Genomic DNA, 27,281 nt, shown 5'->3' on the forward strand with positions numbered 1-27,281 from the left:
TCCACCACCACCACGTCGTCCACCACCACCACGTCGTCCACCACCACCACGTCGTCCACCACCACCACGTCGTCCACCACCACCACCACCACGTCGTCCACCACCACCACCACGTCGTCCACCACCACCACCACCACCACGTCGTCCACCACCACGTCGTCCACCACCACCACCACCACGTCGTCCACCACCACCACCACCACGTCGTCCACCACCACCACGTCGTCCACCACCACCACCACCACGTCGTCCACCACCACCACCACCACGTCGTCCACCACCACCACCACGTCGTCCACCACCACGTCGTCCACCACCACCACCACGTCGTCCACCACCACCACCACGTCGTCCACCACCACGTCGTCCACCACCACCACCACGTCGTCCACCACCACCACCACCACGTCGTCCACCACCACCACCACCACGTCGTCCACCACCACCACCACGTCGTCCACCACCACGTCGTCCACCACCACCACCACGTCGTCCACCACCACCACCACGTCGTCCACCACCACCACGTCGTCCACCACCACGTCGTCCACCACCACGTCCACCACCACCACGTCGTCCACCACGTCGTCCACCACCACGTCGTCCACCACCACCACCACCACGTCGTCCACCACCACGTCGTCCACCACCACCACCACGTCGTCCACCACCACCACCACGTCGTCCACCACCACGTCGTCCACCACCACGTCGTCCACCACCACCACCACGTCGTCCACCACCACCACCACGTCGTCCACCACCACCACGTCGTCCACCACCACCACGTCGTCCACCACCACCACCACCACCACCACGTCGTCCACCACCACGTCGTCCACCACCACCACAACGTCCACCACCACCACCACCACGTCGTCCACCACCACGTCGTCCACCACCACGTCGTCCACCACCACGTCGTCCACCACCACATCGTCCACCACCACCACCACCACTACCACGTCGTCCACCACCACCACCACGTCGTCCACCACCACGTCGTCCACCACCACGTCGTCCACCACCACGTCGTCCACCACCACCACGTCGTCCACCACCACCACCACCACCACGTCGTCCACCACCACCACGTCGTCCACCACCACCACCACCACGTCGTCCACCACCACCACCACCACGTCGTCCACCACCACCACCACGTCGTCCACCACCACCACCACCACGTCGTCCACCACCACCCCCACGTCGTCCACCACCACCACCCCCACATCGTCCACCACCACCACCCCCACATCGTCCACCACCACCACCCCCACATCGTCCACCACCACCACCCCCACGTCGTCCACCACCACCACCCCCACGTCGTCCACCACCACCACCCCCACGTCGTCCACCACCCCCACGTCGTCCACCACCACCACCCCCACGTCGTCCACCACCACCACCCCCACGTCGTCCACCACCACCACCCCCACGTCGTCCACCACCACCACCCCCACGTCGTCCACCACCACCACCCCCACGTCGTCCACCACCACCACCCCCACGTCGTCCACCACCACCACCCCCACGTCGTCCACCACCACCACCCCCACGTCGTCCACCACCACCACCCCCACGTCGTCCACCACCCCCACCCCCACGTCGTCCACCACCACCACCCCCACGTCGTCCACCACCACCCCCACGTCGTCCACCACCACCACCCCCACGTCGTCCACCACCACCACCCCCACGTCGTCCACCACCACCACCCCCACGTCGTCCACCACCACCACCCCCACGTCGTCCACCACCACCACCCCCACGTCGTCCACCACCCCCACGTCGTCCACCACCCCCACGTCGTCCACCACCCCCACGTCGTCCACCACCCCCACGTCGTCCACCACCCCCACGTCGTCCACCACCCCCACGTCGTCGTCCACCACCACGTCGTCGTCCACCACCACCACGTCGTCCACCACCACCACGTCGTCCACCACCACCACGTCGTCCACCACCACCACGTCGTCCACCACCACCACGTCGTCCACCACCACCACGTCGTCCACCACCACCACGTCGTCGTCAACCACCACCACGTCGTCGTCCACCACCACCACCACCACCACGTCGTCGTCCACCACCACCACCACGTCGTCGTCCACCACCACCACCACGTCGTCGTCGTCCACCACCACGTCGTCGTCGTCCACCACCACCACGTCGTCGTCCACCACCACCACGTCGTCGTCCACCACGTCGTCGTCCACCACCACCACGTCGTCGTCCACCACCACCACGTCGTCGTCCACCACCACCACGTCGTCGTCCACCACCACCACGTCGTCCACCACCACCACGTCGTCCACCACCACGTTGTCCACCTCCACTACCACCACGTCCACCACCATTACCACACCCACTACCACCACGTCCACAACATTCACCACTTACACCACCATTACCACACCCACCACGACCACCACGACCACGACCACCTCCACCACGACCACCTCCACCTCCTCCACGACCACCTCCACCACGACCACCTCCACCATGACGACCATGACCACCACCACCCCCACCACGTCCACCACCCCCACCACGTCCACCACCCCCACCACGTCCACCACCCCCACCACGTCCACCACCCCCACCACGTCCACCACCCCCACCACGTCCACCACCCCCACCACGTCCACCACCCCCACCACGTCCACCACCCCCACCACGTCCACCACCCCCACCACGTCCACCACCCCCACCACGTCCACCACCCCCACCACGTCCACCACCCCCACCACGTCCACCACCCCCACCACGTCCACCACCCCCACCACGTCCACCACCCCCACCACGTCCACCACCCCCACCACGTCCACCACCCCCACCACGTCCACCACCCCCACCACGTCCACCACCCCACCACGTCCACCACGTCCACCACCCCCACCACGTCCACCACCCCACCACGTCCACCACGTCCACCACGTCCACCACGTCCACCACGTCCACCACGTCCACCACGTCCACCACGTCCACCACCCCACCACGTCCACCACCCCCACCACGTCCACCACCCCCACCCCCTCCACGATGTCCACCACCACCACGATGTCCATCTCCACCACCTCCACCATGTCCACCTCCACCACACCCACCACCACTACCACACCCACCACCACGTCCACCACGTCCACCACAACCTCCACCACGTCCACCACGTCCACCATGTCCACCACAACCTCCACCACGTCCACCACGTCCACCACGTCTACCACAACCTCCACCACGTCCACCATGTCCACCACGTCTACCACAACCTCCACCACGTCTACCACAACCTCCACCACGTCCACCATGTCCACCACGTCTACCACAACCTCCACCACGTCCACCACCATGTCCACCACGTCTATCTCCACCACCACGCCACGTTTGCCTCCACCACCCGTGACGGGTAAGGTGTCACTGGAGGGCAGGGGTAATAGGAGTGTCAACCCCGGCTGTACATGGGGACATTTAAGGATACATTGGGTGCGAGAAGACTGGAATAGGGGCTAGAAGTATTACAACAGACCCAAGATACATTTTGAAGAGGCGCAATGTCACAGGGGTTCCTGTAAAAGCACTTGCAGCATCTCTACCTTAGTGGCATACCTGCACGAGCCACTCACTCAGAACAAGCATTGGCATAGGCAATAGGTTTCGCCTTTGAGACCTTATAAATGTTTAGCCATGCAACAGTTGATGTTGTAGCACCAAGGATATTGTGCTGGATAACTAAACACTTCTTATAAGGTCACAAAGGCGAGACCTATTGGGTATGCCAATGCTTGTTAAATGTAGTCTCTTCAAGAAAGATGCGTTGCTTTTGTCATCACTAGTCCATTGGGAGAGGTATTGACCCTCAGATATTCTATCATTATAATTCCATGAAGACTGATTTTCACCCATTGCCTTTTCATGGCTGTGAGTGAGTTTCAATCTTCTTGACATTTCCAATACGCGTATGTAAGGTCTATTCATTCTCTGTAAGAATGTGGTGTATTTGCCTATATAGGTATCTACACTAATAGCCAATTATATTGCATGTAGTAATAAGTATTCATTACTACCAAAGGAACCCTGTCTAACAATTTATAATAGTGAAGCAGTGGCACAAAAAAAGCAAAGTTCTAAACATATACCTTGTAGTATGTATGCAGCTCTTTGATGCTGGTTCACAACTCACTCTATTCTATAGGTGAATCTTGTGGCCTGCAGGCTATAAATAGTTCTCTGAAACCCTCTCAGTAATCCACATAAAATTCAAATCTGCATGTTAAACATAGCTCTTTGCCATAGGTGCCTTAACTCTGTATGCTATTTTATGGAGAGTCCAACGTGACTGAACTGCATACAGGTCTTTCCTTCGGTACCTTAACCACCAGAATTATAATACCCTGGAACTTGCTTGATAACCTATTATCTCTGTAGCAGGTGCCTAAACCCCGCAATATATTTGAAGTGCATCTGCACGTGACCAAATAAGCTAGAACAGATTTGATATCACATTTGTCCATGTTACCAATTTGTTTAGGGTCCAATTAAAAAAAAAAAAAACAGGACTTGATGGCCTTCACTTCATGACTCCACCCTATTTATTCTGTCACACTTTGACCCCCAATTTATGGAATGCTGTAGATTTATTTTTTTCTTCCTAACACTGCTTGAGGATTGGTTGTTTCAAACCGCCCTTTCCTTTGACATTTACTCAAATGTAATAATGAAAGTATGTTCAGTAATTACTACCCAGTAGATGTATTATACGCCTACCCACCTAGTACACAAGATGCGTCATTGTTAAATCATAAACATTTTACAGCAGCATTCTTTGTTAAATTGTGTAGCAACCTTGTGGTTTTTACTATCAGTTAATGTTTGAGCATGCGATATAAGAATCAACCGAATTATGTACACCTCATTCCCTATTAGCCAGAATCGGTTGACTCTTAAAATTGCTAGTTGAAAGGTGATTTATTATCATGTTTTTACTTTTTTACTCTGACTTGATTGATTGCCAAGTCAACCCTTTGTTGTATCGTTTTTTTTGTAGTATTTTTTGTTTTGTGTTTTAGAAATTTGCAAGGAGTGCTTTAACAACTGCTGTTCCAATTAAAGCCAAATATTGGTCGCATTGTAAATCAAATGTTGCAAATAAGTGTTTCAATTATGATGTCTAAACTGTGCAGTAAGCACATTGTTTTTATTTTTTACGTGTTCATTTTTGTAATCGAGATCTGGCCTTTTGAGAGCAATTCTGATAGAGAGTATCCTATTTCGTTAATGTTCTTGGTATTTGCTGCAAACCAGTTACATCTGCTAATAAATAATCTGAAATCGATGCTGACAGCAGTTAATTGGCACAGGCTTGATTTCGCAAAAGCACTTGGCTAACAAGCTTCTTTAAATTAATAGCATTAAGTTCTAGGAGGATATTAATCTGCCGAATTGCTTGTCGTTTGCTGTCATGTCTAATAACTTTCAATAATGATAGCTGATAGATTTTTGCACATTCCATTATTAAGTTGGAGCATGTAATTATACTCCTCATTATATGTAAACAATTAGCAAATGTTTGCCTTTTCAAAGCATCGAAGCTGTTTAGTACAGTTTGTACAGCACAAATTAGAAGCAATTTAAATGGCTTGATTTTGTATTTCATTGGGTGGGAGGCCTCTGACATTTGATAACTTTGCAATTTGTCGGCTGCTATCCTGTGCAATTATAAATGCAAGCTGTTCTTGCATTGATGTGATACATTATTTCTTGTAGCTTGAAGAAGTGATGGAAAAGGAAACCTATAAAACAGCAAAACTAATACTTGAAAGGTTCGATCCTGATTCCAAGAAAGCAAAGGTAAGTGTGTGATATGTTTATTTAGAATGTTAAAACAGTAAAGTTTTTATTCTGTATGTTTAATATACCTTTATTTGCCAGGAACTTGAACAGCCGCCAGGAGGGACATCTCCAACTCCCAGGCCTGGACAAGGTATGTCTTGAACAAGCTTTTTTGTAATGTAATTTAAGGATAGCCCTTCGTGTGCCCAAGTTACTTAGTTGATTTTTCTGTACATGCCTGATCAATGCATCTTTCCGGAAAAGCAGTTTCGAATGAATTTTTGTGTTAATTTTTAAAGCACATCACTTTCCATCTACTGAATGCAGAAGAACAGGCTTTCCAATAGTTCTTTTATAGCAGGTCGTTATCACAGTGAACTCGTCTTTATAACTGAAATGTCAACTTTAATCTGCAGTGATTTCTAATCCTAAAGGTGCCTCTCCCCGCACTGTTTAGAAACGCGGAAATACCAAAATCACCAGATTCCGCCAGCTGAATTATTAATTCCACCCGGGCCTAATAATCTGTGCCCCATAACCGAGGTATTGCTACAACACTCCACCGCCAGCTAGATCTTCCTGAAGAATGGTCCTCACCATCCAAGGGATATGATGAGCACAGTGCCCTACCCACAAGACCTTGCATTGCTTCAGTTTCAGTGACCGCATGCATTTTGGAAGCCTAAAACAACTAATGCTGTGATCCAAACATAAAAACACAAATAACCATAAATGCCAAGGAAGAAAAATTATCACATGCCCTAATGTGTCCAAGATATATATCACTACGTCATTATACAGTGACCCCCTTGTTGTTCAGTCCTGTATAGTTCATGTTCCTACATTACATTCTGGCATTTGGCGCCCTGCATTGAAAATGGCAAAAGGAAAATTAAAAGTACCAGAGTTCAAAGGGAAAACATGATTCATGCCATATGAGTCAACTTGAGCTCTTTACAAAATAATTAATTTTCATTGAGTACTTATTCAAATCATTGGTGGATTTTGTGTGTAAGAGGAACACTTTCCTTTGTTAATTTCACTTTATATTTGAAAATACAAATGAAGTGTTTGCAAATAAGAAAAGATGTGCAAGCACAATTGCCAATCATATTAGTGCTGCATAGACTTGGCACATATTTATAATCCAGACGTTTTATGGCAATTCTCTTTCCTACTGATAAAGGTCTATGTATTCAAAGAATACCAGAGGGAAACATACGCTCTGATTTTTCCCCCATAGTTCCTCTAGCTTGCAACAAATGTAAAGGGTGTATAAAGAATTTCCTGTTGCTTCCTTTTATGGTCTGCTGTTCCAGCCACGAGTAAATTACAAAGTATTTGAATGAAGACGTTAAATCTGTTTAGCTGTCATGTGGCCCTTTATCAGGCAAGTGACATCACCTTACATTTGTTTTTTTGAGGGGGTGTTTAGTGATGCTGGCTAAAACAACAAGCTCCACACTAGCTGAAGGTGTCAAATATGGCCTAATCGTTTGTTTGCTATGGTAATTAAAGTTACCCACTTGGTATGATGAGAAGTCCGCTCAGCTACTACCCTGCCTGGTATTAAGATGCTTCTGCATTATATAGTTGGTCATAGCCTAAACTGGGCTCTCTGACTATGTCCCTGTGTGTAGATGATCATGTAGCCAACTGCAGTGCAGGGACTGGCCTTTTCTAGGTGCACTGGTTGGTGAGGCTGAGGGGGCTAAAGGGGTATTGTGACGAGGCATGAGAGAAGGCGTTCTACACCTTCGGCTAATGCAAGCTTGCCCTCATATAAGAGTACGGGCCACAGGGTAAAGAATAGAATTGTCTCAATTCAGGAACAGGACTTCATCTGAGTCCTTTGTCTGGACAGGCACCAAGGAAACAATATCAAGAGTTTGATAGCTTGTCGAGATTTCTTCCTGCACATAGCCATTTCATAGAAGAGTACTCCATTTCAGTCAGTGAGGACGGGTCAGATTCTGTTAATAGTATTTGTAGAGCGCACGTCTCACCTGGGAGAACATACATGCACCAGATGAGAAGGGGACTGAGCTGGCAGAGTCTGAGGCCTAGGTAAAGAGCCATGTATTCAGTTGCCTGTGGAATTCAAGGACTGAGGAGGTGACTCTGATGTGCAGGGGGATGTTGTTCCAGGTATGAGGTGCGGGAATGCATCGCCAGGCTCTGCTGATGTGAAGGGGGATGTGAGTATGCAAGAGATCCACCAGTCAGAAGTTTCTGATCAGGGTGTGGAAATTGACACATATGTTGAGGTAAGTGGAGTCAAGGTTGTGTAAGGCTTTGTATGTTTGTGTGGGTGAGGAGCTTTTTGAAGTGCAGGGTGATGTGGGAGCTTGAGTGTGCATCTAGCTCCTGGGTTTTGTATTACTTGAAGCCTCCAAGACAATTGGGCGGTGAGATCGACAGAGTGCCTTGTCATTTTCCAGTTAGCTGGTGATAAGGGCTTGCATGGTTGGTTTGCATACGTCAATTGGTAGCCATTTCAAAATGTTTCTGAGAATCTTTCGAGTGTAGGTGATAGGATGAGGCAACTGCATTGATGAAGCCTGTCATCCAGAATTTGTTGTCCACCACTAGGCTCAGGTTTTTTGGCTTGATTGGTCAAGCAGTATGTCGGTCTGTGGTCCACTGGCCACCAGGTATAGTTATATAGGGCAGTGTTCTTATCAATGAGAACTACTTCTGTTTTGTCTGAGTTGAGTTTCAGACAGTTGGTCTTCATCCAGCTAACGATTCTGGATATGCATGAGGTAAGGTTGGTCTGGTTGTTTGAGTATGTGCAAGAGAAAATATGAGCTTGATGTTGTCGGCATAGATATTAATTTAGTAGAAACAGATGTTGGTGAGAAGTGCTGTGTAGGCGTTGAGCCTTGGGCAGGCCTCAAAATATCATAAAAATGCTGCCGCAGGTCTAGTGACTTAAATAATCTACTCAACTTAATTGTAATGCTCTTGACCCATAAACTGGTTTCAAATTGTGATACTGATACTTAGAATTGGGGTCTACTCAAGAGTTTGAACCAATGTAGGTTTTTTGGGGGGATAATGGTACCTAGAAATAGAGATGAAAGAAAAATGGCCTAGCTATCGAAACGGAAAGTTTCAATTCTATAAAGGACCTGGAGGCGAGGATTATGCTATCCTTTTGTTAGGATTTGTGGCCTGTCCACTTTCTATGACCATGTTATTTCCATCACATGACGTACCTAAAAAGGGGATTTAAGTCAGTCCCGCCCCTGCCGCTGTGCTTGGTATCTTTTTTATGTTGGTTCCAGGTCCTGGGTGATTGGCTCTTCTGTGGATTGTGTGAAGCGGTGTTCACGGGCTCGTGGGCACCTTACCCTATCCTTCTCTGTTCCAGGCTTCTTGATCCAGCGTTCGTGTTTATCCCTCCTTCCCTCCCTGTGGTCCAGCGTTTCGTTTAGTGTGTCCCTGGTGCACTGTTGAGTAATCCGCTCATTGCCCTGTCCAGGAATCAAGGGGGAGTGTTGGGGCTCCAGCTCCCTCATCGGGCATTGAGATTACGGGTAATAGAGACCTTGCTGCAAACAGTATCGAGAAGCGCGCGGTGACGCGCACAAATTACGCGACCTACTTCCGCGATATTCTGGACTCTATCCACATCGTTGTGCCACAATTTGGCACATTTCCGGAGCCAGAACGAGGATCGCGTTCCGGAAATCCCTTTCCTTTGCCGTGTTGTCTCCTTCATCCCTAGTCCTTGTTGTATATACCACAAAGCAAAGTAAGGTTTTTTTTTCTGTCAACTAGTTGACTTTATATAACAAAGAGGGGGAACCAGGGCGGACAATATTTAAAGGGGTCCAGTGTACACGTCCAAAAGATTAGCCACAATGTAAAGTACAAAGTTCCCCAGATTGGGTAAAGAGGAGGTAGAGTATGTCAATATGTAGTGTGTACAGAGAGAAAGAGAAAAGCCAAAGAAGGGGGAAATTCCCTTGTTGGGACTAAAACCCTCACACACCTAGCAAGCTAGATGTCATGCTTCATCATATGGGTTTGCTCCTCGCTGAACTGGCGCTGCAATGTTCAGCGGGCACCCTCAAGGGGGCTCTTTAACGGAGATCTTTAATCCCTGCCATATGGTGCATGCGGGTGTGTGGGGAAGAAAAAGGGGTGTAGTCGTAGGAGGTGAGGTGAAGATAAAAAAGGTGGGTCAGTCCACAAAAGAATTTATTAGAGTGGCTGGCGCCCTTGGTAAAAAGGTGGGAGGGGAGATAGTTGCTACTGGTCTATGTTGGGCAAGATATCTACAACCCCCTGGTGTGGTCAACATGTTTCATGCCTACGCGGCATTTCATCAGGACCCAGGGTGGGACGTACTACACAGTGAAAACAATAATAAATTGTGAAAGTAAAAAACTGTAGTCATACAACCTTATGCCAAAAGGTCATAAAGGCGCAGGCAAGGAAATCCTGCTCGGTATGAGTGACCTAGAGGGATAAAACATAACAGAACACCGTGACAGTAAACTGTTTGTCTAGCAAACTCACACGACACACATCAAAGGACATACTCGTATTTACAAGGAAAAAAGGGGGGGGTTTGAGTTAAATCCATTGGTTTAGAACAATGGTTGCATTGACATCAAGCTGCGTCTGCTTAGTGGGGCGCACAGTAATATGTCATGCACAAAACAAAGGGAAGATACAAAATGAGTGGCTGCGGGACCATAAAATTCATATCCAAGGGGGGCACATAATGAGAGCTCTTACCCTAGGGGAGATCGAGAGATGCCCCGCAGTCTGCTCCAGTGGGACCTGCACGTAAGGTCAGGAACCTAGGGAGGGAGCAAGACAGTGTTGATGACAACCCGTCATCTGTGTTAAACCCATAATGAAAGTAGCATCATGGGTGTTGAGGCTCGCCAGGAGGCAGGGCTCATGCGGAGGACATGCACCCGAACGGCCGTAAGTTTAACTCCTGGAGCCTAACCCATCCAGTTAAGCCGGCCAGATACACCGGCGGTCAAGAGTTGGGCGCGGACCATGAAACAGCGAGAGGCGACCCAGCACACCCAACGGGCGCTAGAGGTCAGGACTCACTGAACCGACGGGCCACACCGTCATCCCGGCCACCGGAGACAAAGCCGTGCTCGGTTGGAGGCTGGAGGCGTGAGCAGAAACATGGGCGTGTAGGTTATACTCCCAAGGCATGTGCGATACCACCCACGGTCCACAAAAGGGGGCAAAGCGCCCCGAGACAGTCAAACGAGCCACTTACCCGGAAAGCGTGCGGTCGGAGCCGCTAACACCTACCCCCACCGTCTGGTCAGGACAGAGCAGCTGGTAACCGCACTGGGCTCAAGAGCGGTATTAGTAGCCCGAGTCTCGCCGAGTCCGCGTGGGGGCGGGGCCTCAGCGGTACTACGCGCATGCGTCAGAGAGTCAGCTTGCCCGGCAACTGGAGCGGGGCGGGAGGGAGGATAGTGGCGCCGGTAGGCGGCCATCTTGGTGGTGAAAAATAGGTGCCTGAAATATCCAGTTGGGCCTATTTCGAGTCGTAAGGGAATGTCATATTCGACCAGGCCATGGTGTCGAATACTGAGAGGGAGTATATAACTGATGGGTGTGATGTTTTGGCCGGAGAGTCTCCCGCAAGGTACAGGAAAGTAAAGCGCAATTCGAATGTTAGAATAAATTTAATGATTTGCGCGATAGTCGCAGGGTGAATGCAGTCAGTTACTCGCCTGCGCAGTGGGACATAGACACTGCTGCGTGGTGGTCATGTTTAGGGGGTCAGAAGACACACGCAGTCAAGGTCCGTCCAATTAGGTATTTGGTTAGTACGACAATGGTACAGGTGGGAAAACCCATGTGCAGTGGTATGGATGGGTGGTAAAGGTTACAACGTGGGTAGGGGACATCGGGCCAAGTACAGAGAGTTGGAAGTGGAATCATGTGTGTAGTAGTATGATGGTCAGGACGTCAGTAGGTGGTGTCGTGGGCACGGAGGGTGTGTCCCAAGCTAGACATATCCCAAGGTATCAACGTGACACTAGCGACCATGGCACACAATCATTCAGACCAACAGTATCAAGGCGTAGGCGATGTACCCATCTTTGTTCAATCCTGAACAAGGCTTGTTGTGAAATGTGGGGATGGGATTCCAAGACTACCCATTTTATGTTATCTGCCTGATGGCCATGTTGGGTGTAGTGCTCATAGAGCCTTGTGTGGGTTTTCAGGCATCTAATATTGCTCTTGTGTTCCATGATACGGAGTTTGACCGGTCTCATGGTCATCCCCAGATAATGTTTATTGCAGGGGCAAGTGATAAGGTAAATGCACTTGGTGCTATTGCAATTCGTATGTTTACGCAATTGCCACTTGAAAGTCTCTGAGAGTGTGATCTCCTTGATGGTGCTTGTTTGGGAGCACACAACGCACCCACCACATGGGAAGTGTCCTGTCACTGGCGGATGACCCCACAGTGTGGTTTGATTGGTACTGTTTTGTTTCTTAGGGCGTGTATGTATTAGAGAGTCTTTTAGGTTAGCCGTGCGTTTGAAGGCAAAGCGAGGCGGTGGAATGTCAAGATCGCTTGAGTTCAGAATGTGCCAATTTCTGTTAATGATTTTCTTGATGTGACTTGAATGTTTTGTGAAACAAGTCACGCAAGTGATCACATCATCCGTCTCTCTCGGACTAGACTCCAAAAGGGCCTCTCGGTGGTTGTTACCAGCTCGTTTGCGAGAATCCCGCAGCAGCCGTGTCGGGTACCCCCTATCCTGTAATTTGTGTTGCAGAGTTGCAGCTTCATGATTGAAGTCAGCCTTATCAGTGCAATTCCTGCGGACTCGCAGGAACTGCCCGAAAGGTAAATTGTCCCTTAGGGCCCGTGGGTGATGACTCCCGTAGAGAAGGAGGCTGTTCCTGTCCGTTTCCTTACGGTATAAGGTAGTCTTCAGCCCATCTTGTCCAAGACTGATGAGTAAGTCTAGGAAGGGAATGACCGTGTCTGATATGGTGCTGGTGAACTTAAGAAAAGGATTCTGTGAATTGATCCAAGTACAAAAAGCTTCACATTGCATGCGGGTGCCTCTCCATAGTATAAAGATATCGTCTATATACCTTCGCCACATAGTCAGGTTGTCACTGAAAGGGTTATTAACAGAGTTAATAATACACTCCTCAAAAGTAGCCATATAAATACACGCCAGGCTGGGAGCAAATGTCGAACCCATCGAGGTCCCGCTGATTTGATGGTAGAGCTGGGTACCGTACTGGAAGAAGTTCTCGGTCAATGCTATAGTAGCACATGCCATTATGAAATGTACAGGCGTGGGCGAGAACCACTCCTCCTGAAGTAAGGTAGATTCGACTGCGTCCAGTGTAGCTTGTTGAGGGATGTTGGTATACAACGCTTCAACGTCCAATGTCACGAGGAGGTCCACTCCCTCCCTCCCATTGATGTTATTTAATAGACGGAGTACATCCCTAGTATCCTGGAGAAATGATGGTATCTTTCTCACCACTGGTTGCAAAAAGGAGTCGCAAAACTTGGACAGTGGTTCTAGGAGAGAGCCAATCCCTGAGACAATAGGTCTGCCCGGGACTGGACTCTGCCCCTTGTGAATCTTGGGAAGGGTGTAGAAGTAAGGGGTGATGGGGTCAGTGGTTATCAAGAACTCAGCCTCGTTCTTGGTTATCCACCCATTGGTTTCTCCTTCCAAGACTAAGCTCGAGATGGATGTACTCAATCTTTTAGTAGGATCTGTTCTCAGAGGTCTATAGTGGGTTGTATTGGACAACTGGCGTCTGCACTCTGTGTCGTAATCGACACTGTTTTGGATTACAGTGGCCCCACCCTTGTCCGCCTGTTTAATAACAATGGAGGTGTCATTTGCTAAATCTTGTATTGCCTGTCTCTCAACTTTGCTCAGATTGTTATAGTTATTAGTAACCGGCATTGTTTCGAGACCTTTCAAGACAGCCTTCTCAAATGCCAGAACCTCAGGTGGAACCATGCTTTCATTAGGGGTGAAGGTTGATGGTTTGCGTAAACCCGTGTCAGTACTTTCCATGCTGGGTCTGTCATGGAAGAATGCTCGTAAGCGGACTTTTCTGAACAGTTGTTTTAATTCACACATTTCTGTGAAACTGTCCGGGATAGGTGTCGGTACGAAGCCTAACCCCTTCTCTAGCACCCCGCTTTCAATGGAGGTGAGTGACCTTTCAGAAAGGTTCACAATTAGGCTTTCCTTCCCCTGGTCGTGCTCCGTGTCTCCACTGAGGGGGTTGTGGTTTGCTGGTCCTGCCACTGTACTCCTTTCTGCGTTCCTCCTCTGTTTCGCCCTCTTCCTCTGCCCCAGCCTCTGCCTAAAAAAGGAGGGTTCATGGGGAAGAATTGAGGTGCGGCCTGGGGATAGAAAGGATATTGCCAAGGGGGCATCATTTGTGGGGGAGGACCATGAAACTGTGGTACGTTTTGATAGCCCTGGTTCCAATTGCCACGGCCGTGGTTACGGTTACTCTTGGCAGGGTAACCTCCGCTGGAGTCACTGCCGGACGAACCCCTCCGGCTGCCAGTGTCTGAGTTCTCATCAGATGAATAAGTAGATTTTTTATTGGAATATCCAGTTTTGAGGTAGGGATAGACTTTTTCTTTGTCAAATCTATCCACCTCTTTCTGGAGCTTAGTCATCTTCTGTTTGAGCAAGAAGTCATGACTGTCTTCAATCTCTTGGTTTATTTCTGCTAGTTTTGTGGTGAAAGGTGTTTTGGTCAGCGTACCTCTGATAGCTAACTCCATTGCTGTTATTTTAACCTGCAGGGCATCAGCCAATCTTTTGGCAGTTTTAACTATCAGGAATAACAAATCTTTGGTGCACTTCCATGATATGTGGCACCAATCGATCTTGAATTGCCCATCCTCTAAAAAGAGCCTGGGTAGAATGTTAACCAATAGTCCTTGAGGAGCGATGTTTGCTCTAAGGTACTCGGTCATCATTTGTCCGTGGACAGTGATCCGTAGCCACTCTTTTTTTAAAGATGTTAAGTTAGTCCAATCATCATTATTGGTTGTGTTGGAGGAAGAGGCTCCACCCACCGCAAAGAGTGGGGGGGCCTGTCTCAATGCTTCTGCAATGGTGTCTTCGTCAAAGCTCAACCCAGGGACGTCCTCCATGGTAGGTAGGTACGTCTGGGCAAATAAGTGTGAGCTTTGAGGACCAACCCGAAAAGTCAAAAATGACAACGGGTCCCTACGTGGTCCTCACAGTGATAAGTATACTGGAGGTAGCCTAGAGAGGGTTCCACGGGAAAAATCCCGTGCAAAGTATATAACAAAGAGGGGGAACCAGGGCGGACAATATTTAAAGGGGTCCAGTGTACACGTCCAAAAGATTAGCCACAATGTAAAGTACAAAGTTCCCCAGATTGGGTAAAGAGGAGGTAGAGTATGTCAATATGTAGTGTGTACAGAGAGAAAGAGAAAAGCCAAAGAAGGGGGAAATTCCCTTGTTGGGACTAAAACCCTCACACACCTAGCAAGCTAGATGTCATGCTTCATCATATGGGTTTGCTCCTCGCTGAACTGGCGCTGCAATGTTCAGCGGGCACCCTCAAGGGGGCTCTTTAACGGAGATCTTTAATCCCTGCCATATGGTGCATGCGGGTGTGTGGGGAAGAAAAAGGGGTGTAGTCGTAGGAGGTGAGGTGAAGATAAAAAAGGTGGGTCAGTCCACAAAAGAATTTATTAGAGTGGCTGGCGCCCTTGGTAAAAAGGTGGGAGGGGAGATAGTTGCTACTGGTCTATGTTGGGCAAGATATCTACAACCCCCTGGTGTGGTCAACATGTTTCATGCCTACGCGGCATTTCATCAGGACCCAGGGTGGGACGTACTACACAGTGAAAACAATAATAAATTGTGAAAGTAAAAAACTGTAGTCATACAACCTTATGCCAAAAGGTCATAAAGGCGCAGGCAAGGAAATCCTGCTCGGTATGAGTGACCTAGAGGGATAAAACATAACAGAACACCGTGACAGTAAACTGTTTGTCTAGCAAACTCACACGACACACATCAAAGGACATACTCGTATTTACAAGGAAAAAAGGGGGGGGTTTGAGTTAAATCCATTGGTTTAGAACAATGGTTGCATTGACATCAAGCTGCGTCTGCTTAGTGGGGCGCACAGTAATATGTCATGCACAAAACAAAGGGAAGATACAAAATGAGTGGCTGCGGGACCATAAAATTCATATCCAAGGGGGGCACATAATGAGAGCTCTTACCCTAGGGGAGATCGAGAGATGCCCCGCAGTCTGCTCCAGTGGGACCTGCACGTAAGGTCAGGAACCTAGGGAGGGAGCAAGACAGTGTTGATGACAACCCGTCATCTGTGTTAAACCCATAATGAAAGTAGCATCATGGGTGTTGAGGCTCGCCAGGAGGCAGGGCTCATGCGGAGGACATGCACCCGAACGGCCGTAAGTTTAACTCCTGGAGCCTAACCCATCCAGTTAAGCCGGCCAGATACACCGGCGGTCAAGAGTTGGGCGCGGACCATGAAACAGCGAGAGGCGACCCAGCACACCCAACGGGCGCTAGAGGTCAGGACTCACTGAACCGACGGGCCACACCGTCATCCCGGCCACCGGAGACAAAGCCGTGCTCGGTTGGAGGCTGGAGGCGTGAGCAGAAACATGGGCGTGTAGGTTACACTCCCAAGGCATGTGCGATACCACCCACGGTCCACAAAAGGGGGCAAAGCGCCCCGAGACAGTCAAACGAGCCACTTACCCGGAAAGCGTGCGGTCGGAGCCGCTAACACCTACCCCCACCGTCTGGTCAGGACAGAGCAGCTGGTAACCGCACTGGGCTCAAGAGCGGTATTAGTAGCCCGAGTCTCGCCGAGTCCGCGTGGGGGCGGGGCCTCAGCGGTACTACGCGCATGCGTCAGAGAGTCAGCTTGCCCGGCAACTGGAGCGGGGCGGGAGGGAGGATAGTGGCGCCGGTAGGCGGCCATCTTGGTGGTGAAAAATAGGTGCCTGAAATATCCAGTTGGGCCTATTTCGAGTCGTAAGGGAATGTCATATTCGACCAGGCCATGGTGTCGAATACTGAGAGGGAGTATATAACTGATGGGTGTGATGTTTTGGCCGGAGAGTCTCCCGCAAGGTACAGGAAAGTAAAGCGCAATTCGAATGTTAGAATAAATTTAATGATTTGCGCGATAGTCGCAGGGTGAATGCAGTCAGTTACTCGCCTGCGCAGTGGGACATAGACACTGCTGCGTGGTGGTCATGTTTAGGGGGTCAGAAGACACACGCAGTCAAGGTCCGTCCAATTAGGTATTTGGTTAGTACGACAATGGTACAGGTGGGAAAACCCATGTGCAGTGGTATGGATGGGTGGTAAAGGTTACAACGTGGGTAGGGGACATCGGGCCAAGTACAGAGAGTTGGAAGTGGAATCATGTGTGTAGTAGTATGATGGTCAGGACGTCAGTAGGTGGTGTCGTGGGCACGGAGGGTGTGTCCCAAGCTAGACATATCCCAAGGTATCAACGTGACACTAGCGACCATGGCACACAATCATTCAGACCAACAGTATCAAGGCGTAGGCGATGTACCCATCTTTGTTCAATCCTGAACAAGGCTTGTTGTGAAATGTGGGGATGGGATTCCAAGACTACCCATTTTATGTTATCTGCCTGATGGCCATGTTGGGTGTAGTGCTCATAGAGCCTTGTGTGGGTTTTCAGGCATCTAATATTGCTCTTGTGTTCCATGATACGGAGTTTGACCGGTCTCATGGTCATCCCCAGATAATGTTTATTGCAGGGGCAAGTGATAAGGTAAATGCACTTGGTGCTATTGCAATTCGTATGTTTACGCAATTGCCACTTGAAAGTCTCTGAGAGTGTGATCTCCTTGATGGTGCTTGTTTGGGAGCACACAACGCACCCACCACATGGGAAGTGTCCTGTCACTGGCGGATGACCCCACAGTGTGGTTTGATTGGTACTGTTTTGTTTCTTAGGGCGTGTATGTATTAGAGAGTCTTTTAGGTTAGCCGTGCGTTTGAAGGCAAAGCGAGGCGGTGGAATGTCAAGATCGCTTGAGTTCAGAATGTGCCAATTTCTGTTAATGATTTTCTTGATGTGACTTGAATGTTTTGTGAAACAAGTCACGCAAGTGATCACATCATCCGTCTCTCTCGGACTAGACTCCAAAAGGGCCTCTCGGTGGTTGTTACCAGCTCGTTTGCGAGAATCCCGCAGCAGCCGTGTCGGGTACCCCCTATCCTGTAATTTGTGTTGCAGAGTTGCAGCTTCATGATTGAAGTCAGCCTTATCAGTGCAATTCCTGCGGACTCGCAGGAACTGCCCGAAAGGTAAATTGTCCCTTAGGGCCCGTGGGTGATGACTCCCGTAGAGAAGGAGGCTGTTCCTGTCCGTTTCCTTACGGTATAAGGTAGTCTTCAGCCCATCTTGTCCAAGACTGATGAGTAAGTCTAGGAAGGGAATGACCGTGTCTGATATGGTGCTGGTGAACTTAAGAAAAGGATTCTGTGAATTGATCCAAGTACAAAAAGCTTCACATTGCATGCGGGTGCCTCTCCATAGTATAAAGATATCGTCTATATACCTTCGCCACATAGTCAGGTTGTCACTGAAAGGGTTATTAACAGAGTTAATAATACACTCCTCAAAAGTAGCCATATAAATACACGCCAGGCTGGGAGCAAATGTCGAACCCATCGAGGTCCCGCTGATTTGATGGTAGAGCTGGGTACCGTACTGGAAGAAGTTCTCGGTCAATGCTATAGTAGCACATGCCATTATGAAATGTACAGGCGTGGGCGAGAACCACTCCTCCTGAAGTAAGGTAGATTCGACTGCGTCCAGTGTAGCTTGTTGAGGGATGTTGGTATACAACGCTTCAACGTCCAATGTCACGAGGAGGTCCACTCCCTCCCTCCCATTGATGTTATTTAATAGACGGAGTACATCCCTAGTATCCTGGAGAAATGATGGTATCTTTCTCACCACTGGTTGCAAAAAGGAGTCGCAAAACTTGGACAGTGGTTCTAGGAGAGAGCCAATCCCTGAGACAATAGGTCTGCCCGGGACTGGACTCTGCCCCTTGTGAATCTTGGGAAGGGTGTAGAAGTAAGGGGTGATGGGGTCAGTGGTTATCAAGAACTCAGCCTCGTTCTTGGTTATCCACCCATTGGTTTCTCCTTCCAAGACTAAGCTCGAGATGGATGTACTCAATCTTTTAGCAGGTCCCACTGGAGCAGACTGCGGGGCATCTCTCGATCTCCCCTAGGGTAAGAGCTCTCATTATGTGCCCCCCTTGGATATGAATTTTATGGTCCCGCAGCCACTCATTTTGTATCTTCCCTTTGTTTTGTGCATGACATATTACTGTGCGCCCCACTAAGCAGACGCAGCTTGATGTCAATGCAACCATTGTTCTAAACCAATGGATTTAACTCAAACCCCCCCCTTTTTTCCTTGTAAATACGAGTATGTCCTTTGATGTGTGTCGTGTGAGTTTGCTAGACAAACAGTTTACTGTCACGGTGTTCTGTTATGTTTTATCCCTCTAGGTCACTCATACCGAGCAGGATTTCCTTGCCTGCGCCTTTATGACCTTTTGGCATAAGGTTGTATGACTACAGTTTTTTACTTTCACAATTTATTATTGTTTTCACTGTGTAGTACGTCCCACCCTGGGTCCTGATGAAATGCCGCGTAGGCATGAAACATGTTGACCACACCAGGGGGTTGTAGATATCTTGCCCAACATAGACCAGTAGCAACTATCTCCCCTCCCACCTTTTTACCAAGGGCGCCAGCCACTCTAATAAATTCTTTTGTGGACTGACCCACCTTTTTTATCTTCACCTCACCTCCTACGACTACACCCCTTTTTCTTCCCCACACACCCGCATGCACCATATGGCAGGGATTAAAGATCTCCGTTAAAGAGCCCCCTTGAGGGTGCCCGCTGAACATTGCAGCGCCAGTTCAGCGAGGAGCAAACCCATATGATGAAGCATGACATCTAGCTTGCTAGGTGTGTGAGGGTTTTAGTCCCAACAAGGGAATTTCCCCCTTCTTTGGCTTTTCTCTTTCTCTCTGTACACACTACATATTGACATACTCTACCTCCTCTTTACCCAATCTGGGGAACTTTGTACTTTACATTGTGGCTAATCTTTTGGACGTGTACACTGGACCCCTTTAAATATTGTCCGCCCTGGTTCCCCCTCTTTGTTATATACTTTGCACGGGATTTTTCCCGTGGAACCCTCTCTAGGCTACCTCCAGTATACTTATCACTGTGAGGACCACGTAGGGACCCGTTGTCATTTTTGACTTTTCGGGTTGGTCCTCAAAGCTCACACTTATTTGCCCAGACGTACCTACCTACCATGGAGGACGTCCCTGGGTTGAGCTTTGACGAAGACACCATTGCAGAAGCATTGAGACAGGCCCCCCCACTCTTTGCGGTGGGTGGAGCCTCTTCCTCCAACACAACCAATAATGATGATTGGACTAACTTAACATCTTTAAAAAAAGAGTGGCTACGGATCACTGTCCACGGACAAATGATGACCGAGTACCTTAGAGCAAACATCGCTCCTCAAGGACTATTGGTTAACATTCTACCCAGGCTCTTTTTAGAGGATGGGCAATTCAAGATCGATTGGTGCCACATATCATGGAAGTGCACCAAAGATTTGTTATTCCTGATAGTTAAAACTGCCAAAAGATTGGCTGATGCCCTGCAGGTTAAAATAACAGCAATGGAGTTAGCTATCAGAGGTACGCTGACCAAAACACCTTTCACCACAAAACTAGCAGAAATAAACCAAGAGATTGAAGACAGTCATGACTTCTTGCTCAAACAGAAGATGACTAAGCTCCAGAAAGAGGTGGATAGATTTGACAAAGAAAAAGTCTATCCCTACCTCAAAACTGGATATTCCAATAAAAAATCTACTTATTCATCTGATGAGAACTCAGACACTGGCAGCCGGAGGGGTTCGTCCGGCAGTGACTCCAGCGGAGGTTACCCTGCCAAGAGTAACCGTAACCACGGCCGTGGCAATTGGAACCAGGGCTATCAAAACGTACCACAGTTTCATGGTCCTCCCCCACAAATGATGCCCCCTTGGCAATATCCTTTCTATCCCCAGGCCGCACCTCAATTCTTCCCCATGAACCCTCCTTTTTTAGGCAGAGGCTGGGGCAGAGGAAGAGGGCGAAACAGAGGAGGAACGCAGAAAGGAGTACAGTGGCAGGACCAGCAAACCACAACCCCCTCAGTGGAGACACGGAGCACGACCAGGGGAAGGAAAGCCTAATTGTGAACCTTTCTGAAAGGTCACTCACCTCCATTGAAAGCGGGGTGCTAGAGAAGGGGTTAGGCTTCGTACCGACACCTATCCCGGACAGTTTCACAGAAATGTGTGAATTAAAACAACTGTTCAGAAAAGTCCGCTTACGAGCATTCTTCCATGACAGACCCAGCATGGAAAGTACTGACACGGGTTTACGCAAACCATCAACCTTCACCCCTAATGAAAGCATGGTTCCACCTGAGGTTCTGGCATTTGAGAAGGCTGTCTTGAAAGGTCTCGAAACAATGCCGGTTACTAATAACTATAACAATCTGAGCAAAGTTGAGAGACAGGCAATACAAGATTTAGCAAATGACACCTCCATTGTTATTAAACAGGCGGACAAGGGTGGGGCCACTGTAATCCAAAACAGTGTCGATTACGACACAGAGTGCAGACGCCAGTTGTCCAATACAACCCACTATAGACCTCTGAGAACAGATCCTACTAAAAGATTGAGTACATCCATCTCGAGCTTAGTCTTGGAAGGAGAAACCAATGGGTGGATAACCAAGAACGAGGCTGAGTTCTTGATAACCACTGACCCCATCACCCCTTACTTCTACACCCTTCCCAAGATTCACAAGGGGCAGAGTCCAGTCCCGGGCAGACCTATTGTCTCAGGGATTGGCTCTCTCCTAGAACCACTGTCCAAGTTTTGCGACTCCTTTTTGCAACCAGTGGTGAGAAAGATACCATCATTTCTCCAGGATACTAGGGATGTACTCCGTCTATTAAATAACATCAATGGGAGGGAGGGAGTGGACCTCCTCGTGACATTGGACGTTGAAGCGTTGTATACCAACATCCCTCAACAAGCTACACTGGACGCAGTCGAATCTACCTTACTTCAGGAGGAGTGGTTCTCGCCCACGCCTGTACATTTCATAATGGCATGTGCTACTATAGCATTGACCGAGAACTTCTTCCAGTACGGTACCCAGCTCTACCATCAAATCAGCGGGACCTCGATGGGTTCGACATTTGCTCCCAGCCTGGCGTGTATTTATATGGCTACTTTTGAGGAGTGTATTATTAACTCTGTTAATAACCCTTTCAGTGACAACCTGACTATGTGGCGAAGGTATATAGACGATATCTTTATACTATGGAGAGGCACCCGCATGCAATGTGAAGCTTTTTGTACTTGGATCAATTCACAGAATCCTTTTCTTAAGTTCACCAGCACCATATCAGACACGGTCATTCCCTTCCTAGACTTACTCATCAGTCTTGGACAAGATGGGCTGAAGACTACCTTATACCGTAAGGAAACGGACAGGAACAGCCTCCTTCTCTACGGGAGTCATCACCCACGGGCCCTAAGGGACAATTTACCTTTCGGGCAGTTCCTGCGAGTCCGCAGGAATTGCACTGATAAGGCTGACTTCAATCATGAAGCTGCAACTCTGCAACACAAATTACAGGATAGGGGGTACCCGACACGGCTGCTGCGGGATTCTCGCAAACGAGCTGGTAACAACCACCGAGAGGCCCTTTTGGAGTCTAGTCCGAGAGAGACGGATGATGTGATCACTTGCGTGACTTGTTTCACAAAACATTCAAGTCACATCAAGAAAATCATTAACAGAAATTGGCACATTCTGAACTCAAGCGATCTTGACATTCCACCGCCTCGCTTTGCCTTCAAACGCACGGCTAACCTAAAAGACTCTCTAATACATACACGCCCTAAGAAACAAAACAGTACCAATCAAACCACACTGTGGGGTCATCCGCCAGTGACAGGACACTTCCCATGTGGTGGGTGCGTTGTGTGCTCCCAAACAAGCACCATCAAGGAGATCACACTCTCAGAGACTTTCAAGTGGCAATTGCGTAAACATACGAATTGCAATAGCACCAAGTGCATTTACCTTATCACTTGCCCCTGCAATAAACATTATCTGGGGATGACCATGAGACCGGTCAAACTCCGTATCATGGAACACAAGAGCAATATTAGATGCCTGAAAACCCACACAAGGCTCTATGAGCACTACACCCAACATGGCCATCAGGCAGATAACATAAAATGGGTAGTCTTGGAATCCCATCCCCACATTTCACAACAAGCCTTGTTCAGGATTGAACAAAGATGGGTACATCGCCTACGCCTTGATACTGTTGGTCTGAATGATTGTGTGCCATGGTCGCTAGTGTCACGTTGATACCTTGGGATATGTCTAGCTTGGGACACACCCTCCGTGCCCACGACACCACCTACTGACGTCCTGACCATCATACTACTACACACATGATTCCACTTCCAACTCTCTGTACTTGGCCCGATGTCCCCTACCCACGTTGTAACCTTTACCACCCATCCATACCACTGCACATGGGTTTTCCCACCTGTACCATTGTCGTACTAACCAAATACCTAATTGGACGGACCTTGACTGCGTGTGTCTTCTGACCCCCTAAACATGACCACCACGCAGCAGTGTCTATGTCCCACTGCGCAGGCGAGTAACTGACTGCATTCACCCTGCGACTATCGCGCAAATCATTAAATTTATTCTAACATTCGAATTGCGCTTTACTTTCCTGTACCTTGCGGGAGACTCTCCGGCCAAAACATCACACCCATCAGTTATATACTCCCTCTCAGTATTCGACACCATGGCCTGGTCGAATATGACATTCCCTTACGACTCGAAATAGGCCCAACTGGATATTTCAGGCACCTATTTTTCACCACCAAGATGGCCGCCTACCGGCGCCACTATCCTCCCTCCCGCCCCGCTCCAGTTGCCGGGCAAGCTGACTCTCTGACGCATGCGCGTAGTACCGCTGAGGCCCCGCCCCCACGCGGACTCGGCGAGACTCGGGCTACTAATACCGCTCTTGAGCCCAGTGCGGTTACCAGCTGCTCTGTCCTGACCAGACGGTGGGGGTAGGTGTTAGCGGCTCCGACCGCACGCTTTCCGGGTAAGTGGCTCGTTTGACTGTCTCGGGGCGCTTTGCCCCCTTTTGTGGACCGTGGGTGGTATCGCACATGCCTTGGGAGTGTAACCTACACGCCCATGTTTCTGCTCACGCCTCCAGCCTCCAACCGAGCACGGCTTTGTCTCCGGTGGCCGGGATGACGGTGTGGCCCGTCGGTTCAGTGAGTCCTGACCTCTAGCGCCCGTTGGGTGTGCTGGGTCGCCTCTCGCTGTTTCATGGTCCGCGCCCAACTCTTGACCGCCGGTGTATCTGGCCGGCTTAACTGGATGGGTTAGGCTCCAGGAGTTAAACTTACGGCCGTTCGGGTGCATGTCCTCCGCATGAGCCCTGCCTCCTGGCGAGCCTCAACACCCATGATGCTACTTTCATTATGGGTTTAACACAGATGACGGGTTGTCATCAACACTGTCTTGCTCCCTCCCTAGGTTCCTGACCTTACGTGCAGGTCCCACTGGAGCAGACTGCGGGGCATCTCTCGATCTCCCCTAGGGTAAGAGCTCTCATTATGTGCCCCCCTTGGATATGAATTTTATGGTCCCGCAGCCACTCATTTTGTATCTTCCCTTTGTTTTGTGCATGACATATTACTGTGCGCCCCACTAAGCAGACGCAGCTTGATGTCAATGCAACCATTGTTCTAAACCAATGGATTTAACTCAAACCCCCCCCTTTTTTCCTTGTAAATACGAGTATGTCCTTTGATGTGTGTCGTGTGAGTTTGCTAGACAAACAGTTTACTGTCACGGTGTTCTGTTATGTTTTATCCCTCTAGGTCACTCATACCGAGCAGGATTTCCTTGCCTGCGCCTTTATGACCTTTTGGCATAAGGTTGTATGACTACAGTTTTTTACTTTCACAATTTATTATTGTTTTCACTGTGTAGTACGTCCCACCCTGGGTCCTGATGAAATGCCGCGTAGGCATGAAACATGTTGACCACACCAGGGGGTTGTAGATATCTTGCCCAACATAGACCAGTAGCAACTATCTCCCCTCCCACCTTTTTACCAAGGGCGCCAGCCACTCTAATAAATTCTTTTGTGGACTGACCCACCTTTTTTATCTTCACCTCACCTCCTACGACTACACCCCTTTTTCTTCCCCACACACCCGCATGCACCATATGGCAGGGATTAAAGATCTCCGTTAAAGAGCCCCCTTGAGGGTGCCCGCTGAACATTGCAGCGCCAGTTCAGCGAGGAGCAAACCCATATGATGAAGCATGACATCTAGCTTGCTAGGTGTGTGAGGGTTTTAGTCCCAACAAGGGAATTTCCCCCTTCTTTGGCTTTTCTCTTTCTCTCTGTACACACTACATATTGACATACTCTACCTCCTCTTTACCCAATCTGGGGAACTTTGTACTTTACATTGTGGCTAACTAGTTGACTTTTCCCCCCTTTATTTTATTCTGAGATGGGTTGGGAGTTTTGTCACCAGTCATCCTGAAACCTATTGGGGATTAGTATTTGCTGTATGGACTCCTTCACGAGACGCGACAAGCATCCAATAAGGGTAAGGAGGTCATTAGTTCATGGATATGGCATGGTCATGGTTTAAGGTGGAGTGGTGTTACAAGTCGTATGGCAGAGGTGTAATGCTGTACCTTGTTTTATAGGTGCAGATACGTGGAGGCAGTCTGGAAGTTTCGACTTGGGTAGAAGTCCTTTTCCCTTGTTTTCTTTCCCACCCTCTCCCCAGTGCTCATTTGTTTTACTCATAGTGTTTTATCATATGTGTAACACTTGGGCAGGGTAGCTTATTGGGCCATACTACGTTCCCGCAGTGTTACGGGCATTGGAAGCGGAACCTAACACCTTTCTCCACTTTTTGTAACAGCCATTTGAAGTCAAAGTTAAACAAACGACCATTCCCCTGAAACATTGGGAATAACAGTTAAAACAATAGTGTCCATTATAATATCCTGTCCTTCTACACCAAGCACAGGTCTCCAGGGAGCTGATAGTTCTCTGTTAATGACCATTTGTAGGAAGGTTGACCCCTGACTATGGTTGCCCCCAACTTTTTGCCTGGTGTTTTGCTGGTTTTCTGACTTAGTTGACCTGAGGCCCTGCTGTTCAGGACCTCAGGCCCACTGCTCTCTCTGTAAAATGGATTCCATGTACCTTAGGTACATATCTAAATTGGATACTGAGTCACCTTATCAGTCCCTGTACTGTGTACCTTAGGTACCCAGGGCCTAGGTGTACCCAGGGCCTACCAGGGGCTGCAGCATGTATTATGCCACCCCTGGATGGCCATCCAAATCTGACACAACTGGCTGCACGACAGCTGGGGCAAGGTGGTGTACTCACCCTTTGCTTTAGATATAGTATACCTATATCTAACCCTAAAATGGACACACAGATCTCCTATCAGTCACTCCTATAGCAGGCCTTAAACAATCCTGAAGGCAGAGTGCTTGGAATCGTGTGAGACGGTGCTCTAGCATGAGCTGAGCCTGTCTGCGGCTTTCGGGATCCATCCCTTAGCCGTTTCCATGATATCGCATACCATATACTCTTAAGTGCATTATAATCCTCGCGGTTATGTGCCAACTCTGGTATCGCTTTAGCAAAACATGTCGAGTAAGGTGTCATACGAATTGGAATACTAACCCCTCGCCAATTCTGGCGACGGGGTTAGCATTCCACCCTTCTAGAGGGACACGACATGCCTGTAACCTATAACCCGGTTAAAAGTCAGACAGAGCCTTAGCATCCACAAAATGGATGCTGCCACCGAGACACAAGTCTGCCCTCCTGCTGCTGGGAGTCCTCCCAGAGCAGGAGATAAGGACAAAGGGTTTCCTGCCAGGGGCGGTGCCAGCACCGTCCCAGACAGGGTTTTGTGTATTGTAGGTAGGCAGGGCTTTAGAGGAAGGTGACTGCACGTGGCACCCCGGTGCTCACTGTGCATAGGCTGGCTGGAACCAGTTCCAGGGTCACTCCAGACCCTGTGCTGGGGAAAAGCCCGCCAAGGAAGTGGGTGTAACCACCCCCCTCCTAGTCCCACCCATAGGGCAGGACTTAGTCGCGTGCCAGCCCCTTTTTACAGGATAAAGGTAGAGACTGGCCCCCTTCCAAATCAGA

The 27,281-nt window shown here is 49.3% G+C and overlaps 1 protein-coding gene across 1 annotated transcript in view; it reads left to right on the plus strand.

The window, feature by feature from the left end:
• LNPK (lunapark, ER junction formation factor) overlaps positions 1-27,281 on the plus strand; it is a 691,124-nt gene that overhangs the window by 401,431 nt on the left and 262,412 nt on the right. Inside the window, exons 7-8 of the mRNA XM_078681527.1 lie at positions 5,770-5,853; positions 5,935-5,986. Of these exons, the coding sequence (XP_078537653.1) occupies positions 5,770-5,853; positions 5,935-5,986 (136 nt within the window). The remainder of the gene's footprint in view (positions 1-5,769; positions 5,854-5,934; positions 5,987-27,281) is intronic.

Source organism: Lissotriton helveticus, chromosome 3_1, assembly GCF_964261635.1.
Source record: "Lissotriton helveticus chromosome 3_1, aLisHel1.1, whole genome shotgun sequence".
NCBI lineage: Eukaryota > Metazoa > Chordata > Amphibia > Caudata > Salamandridae > Lissotriton > Lissotriton helveticus.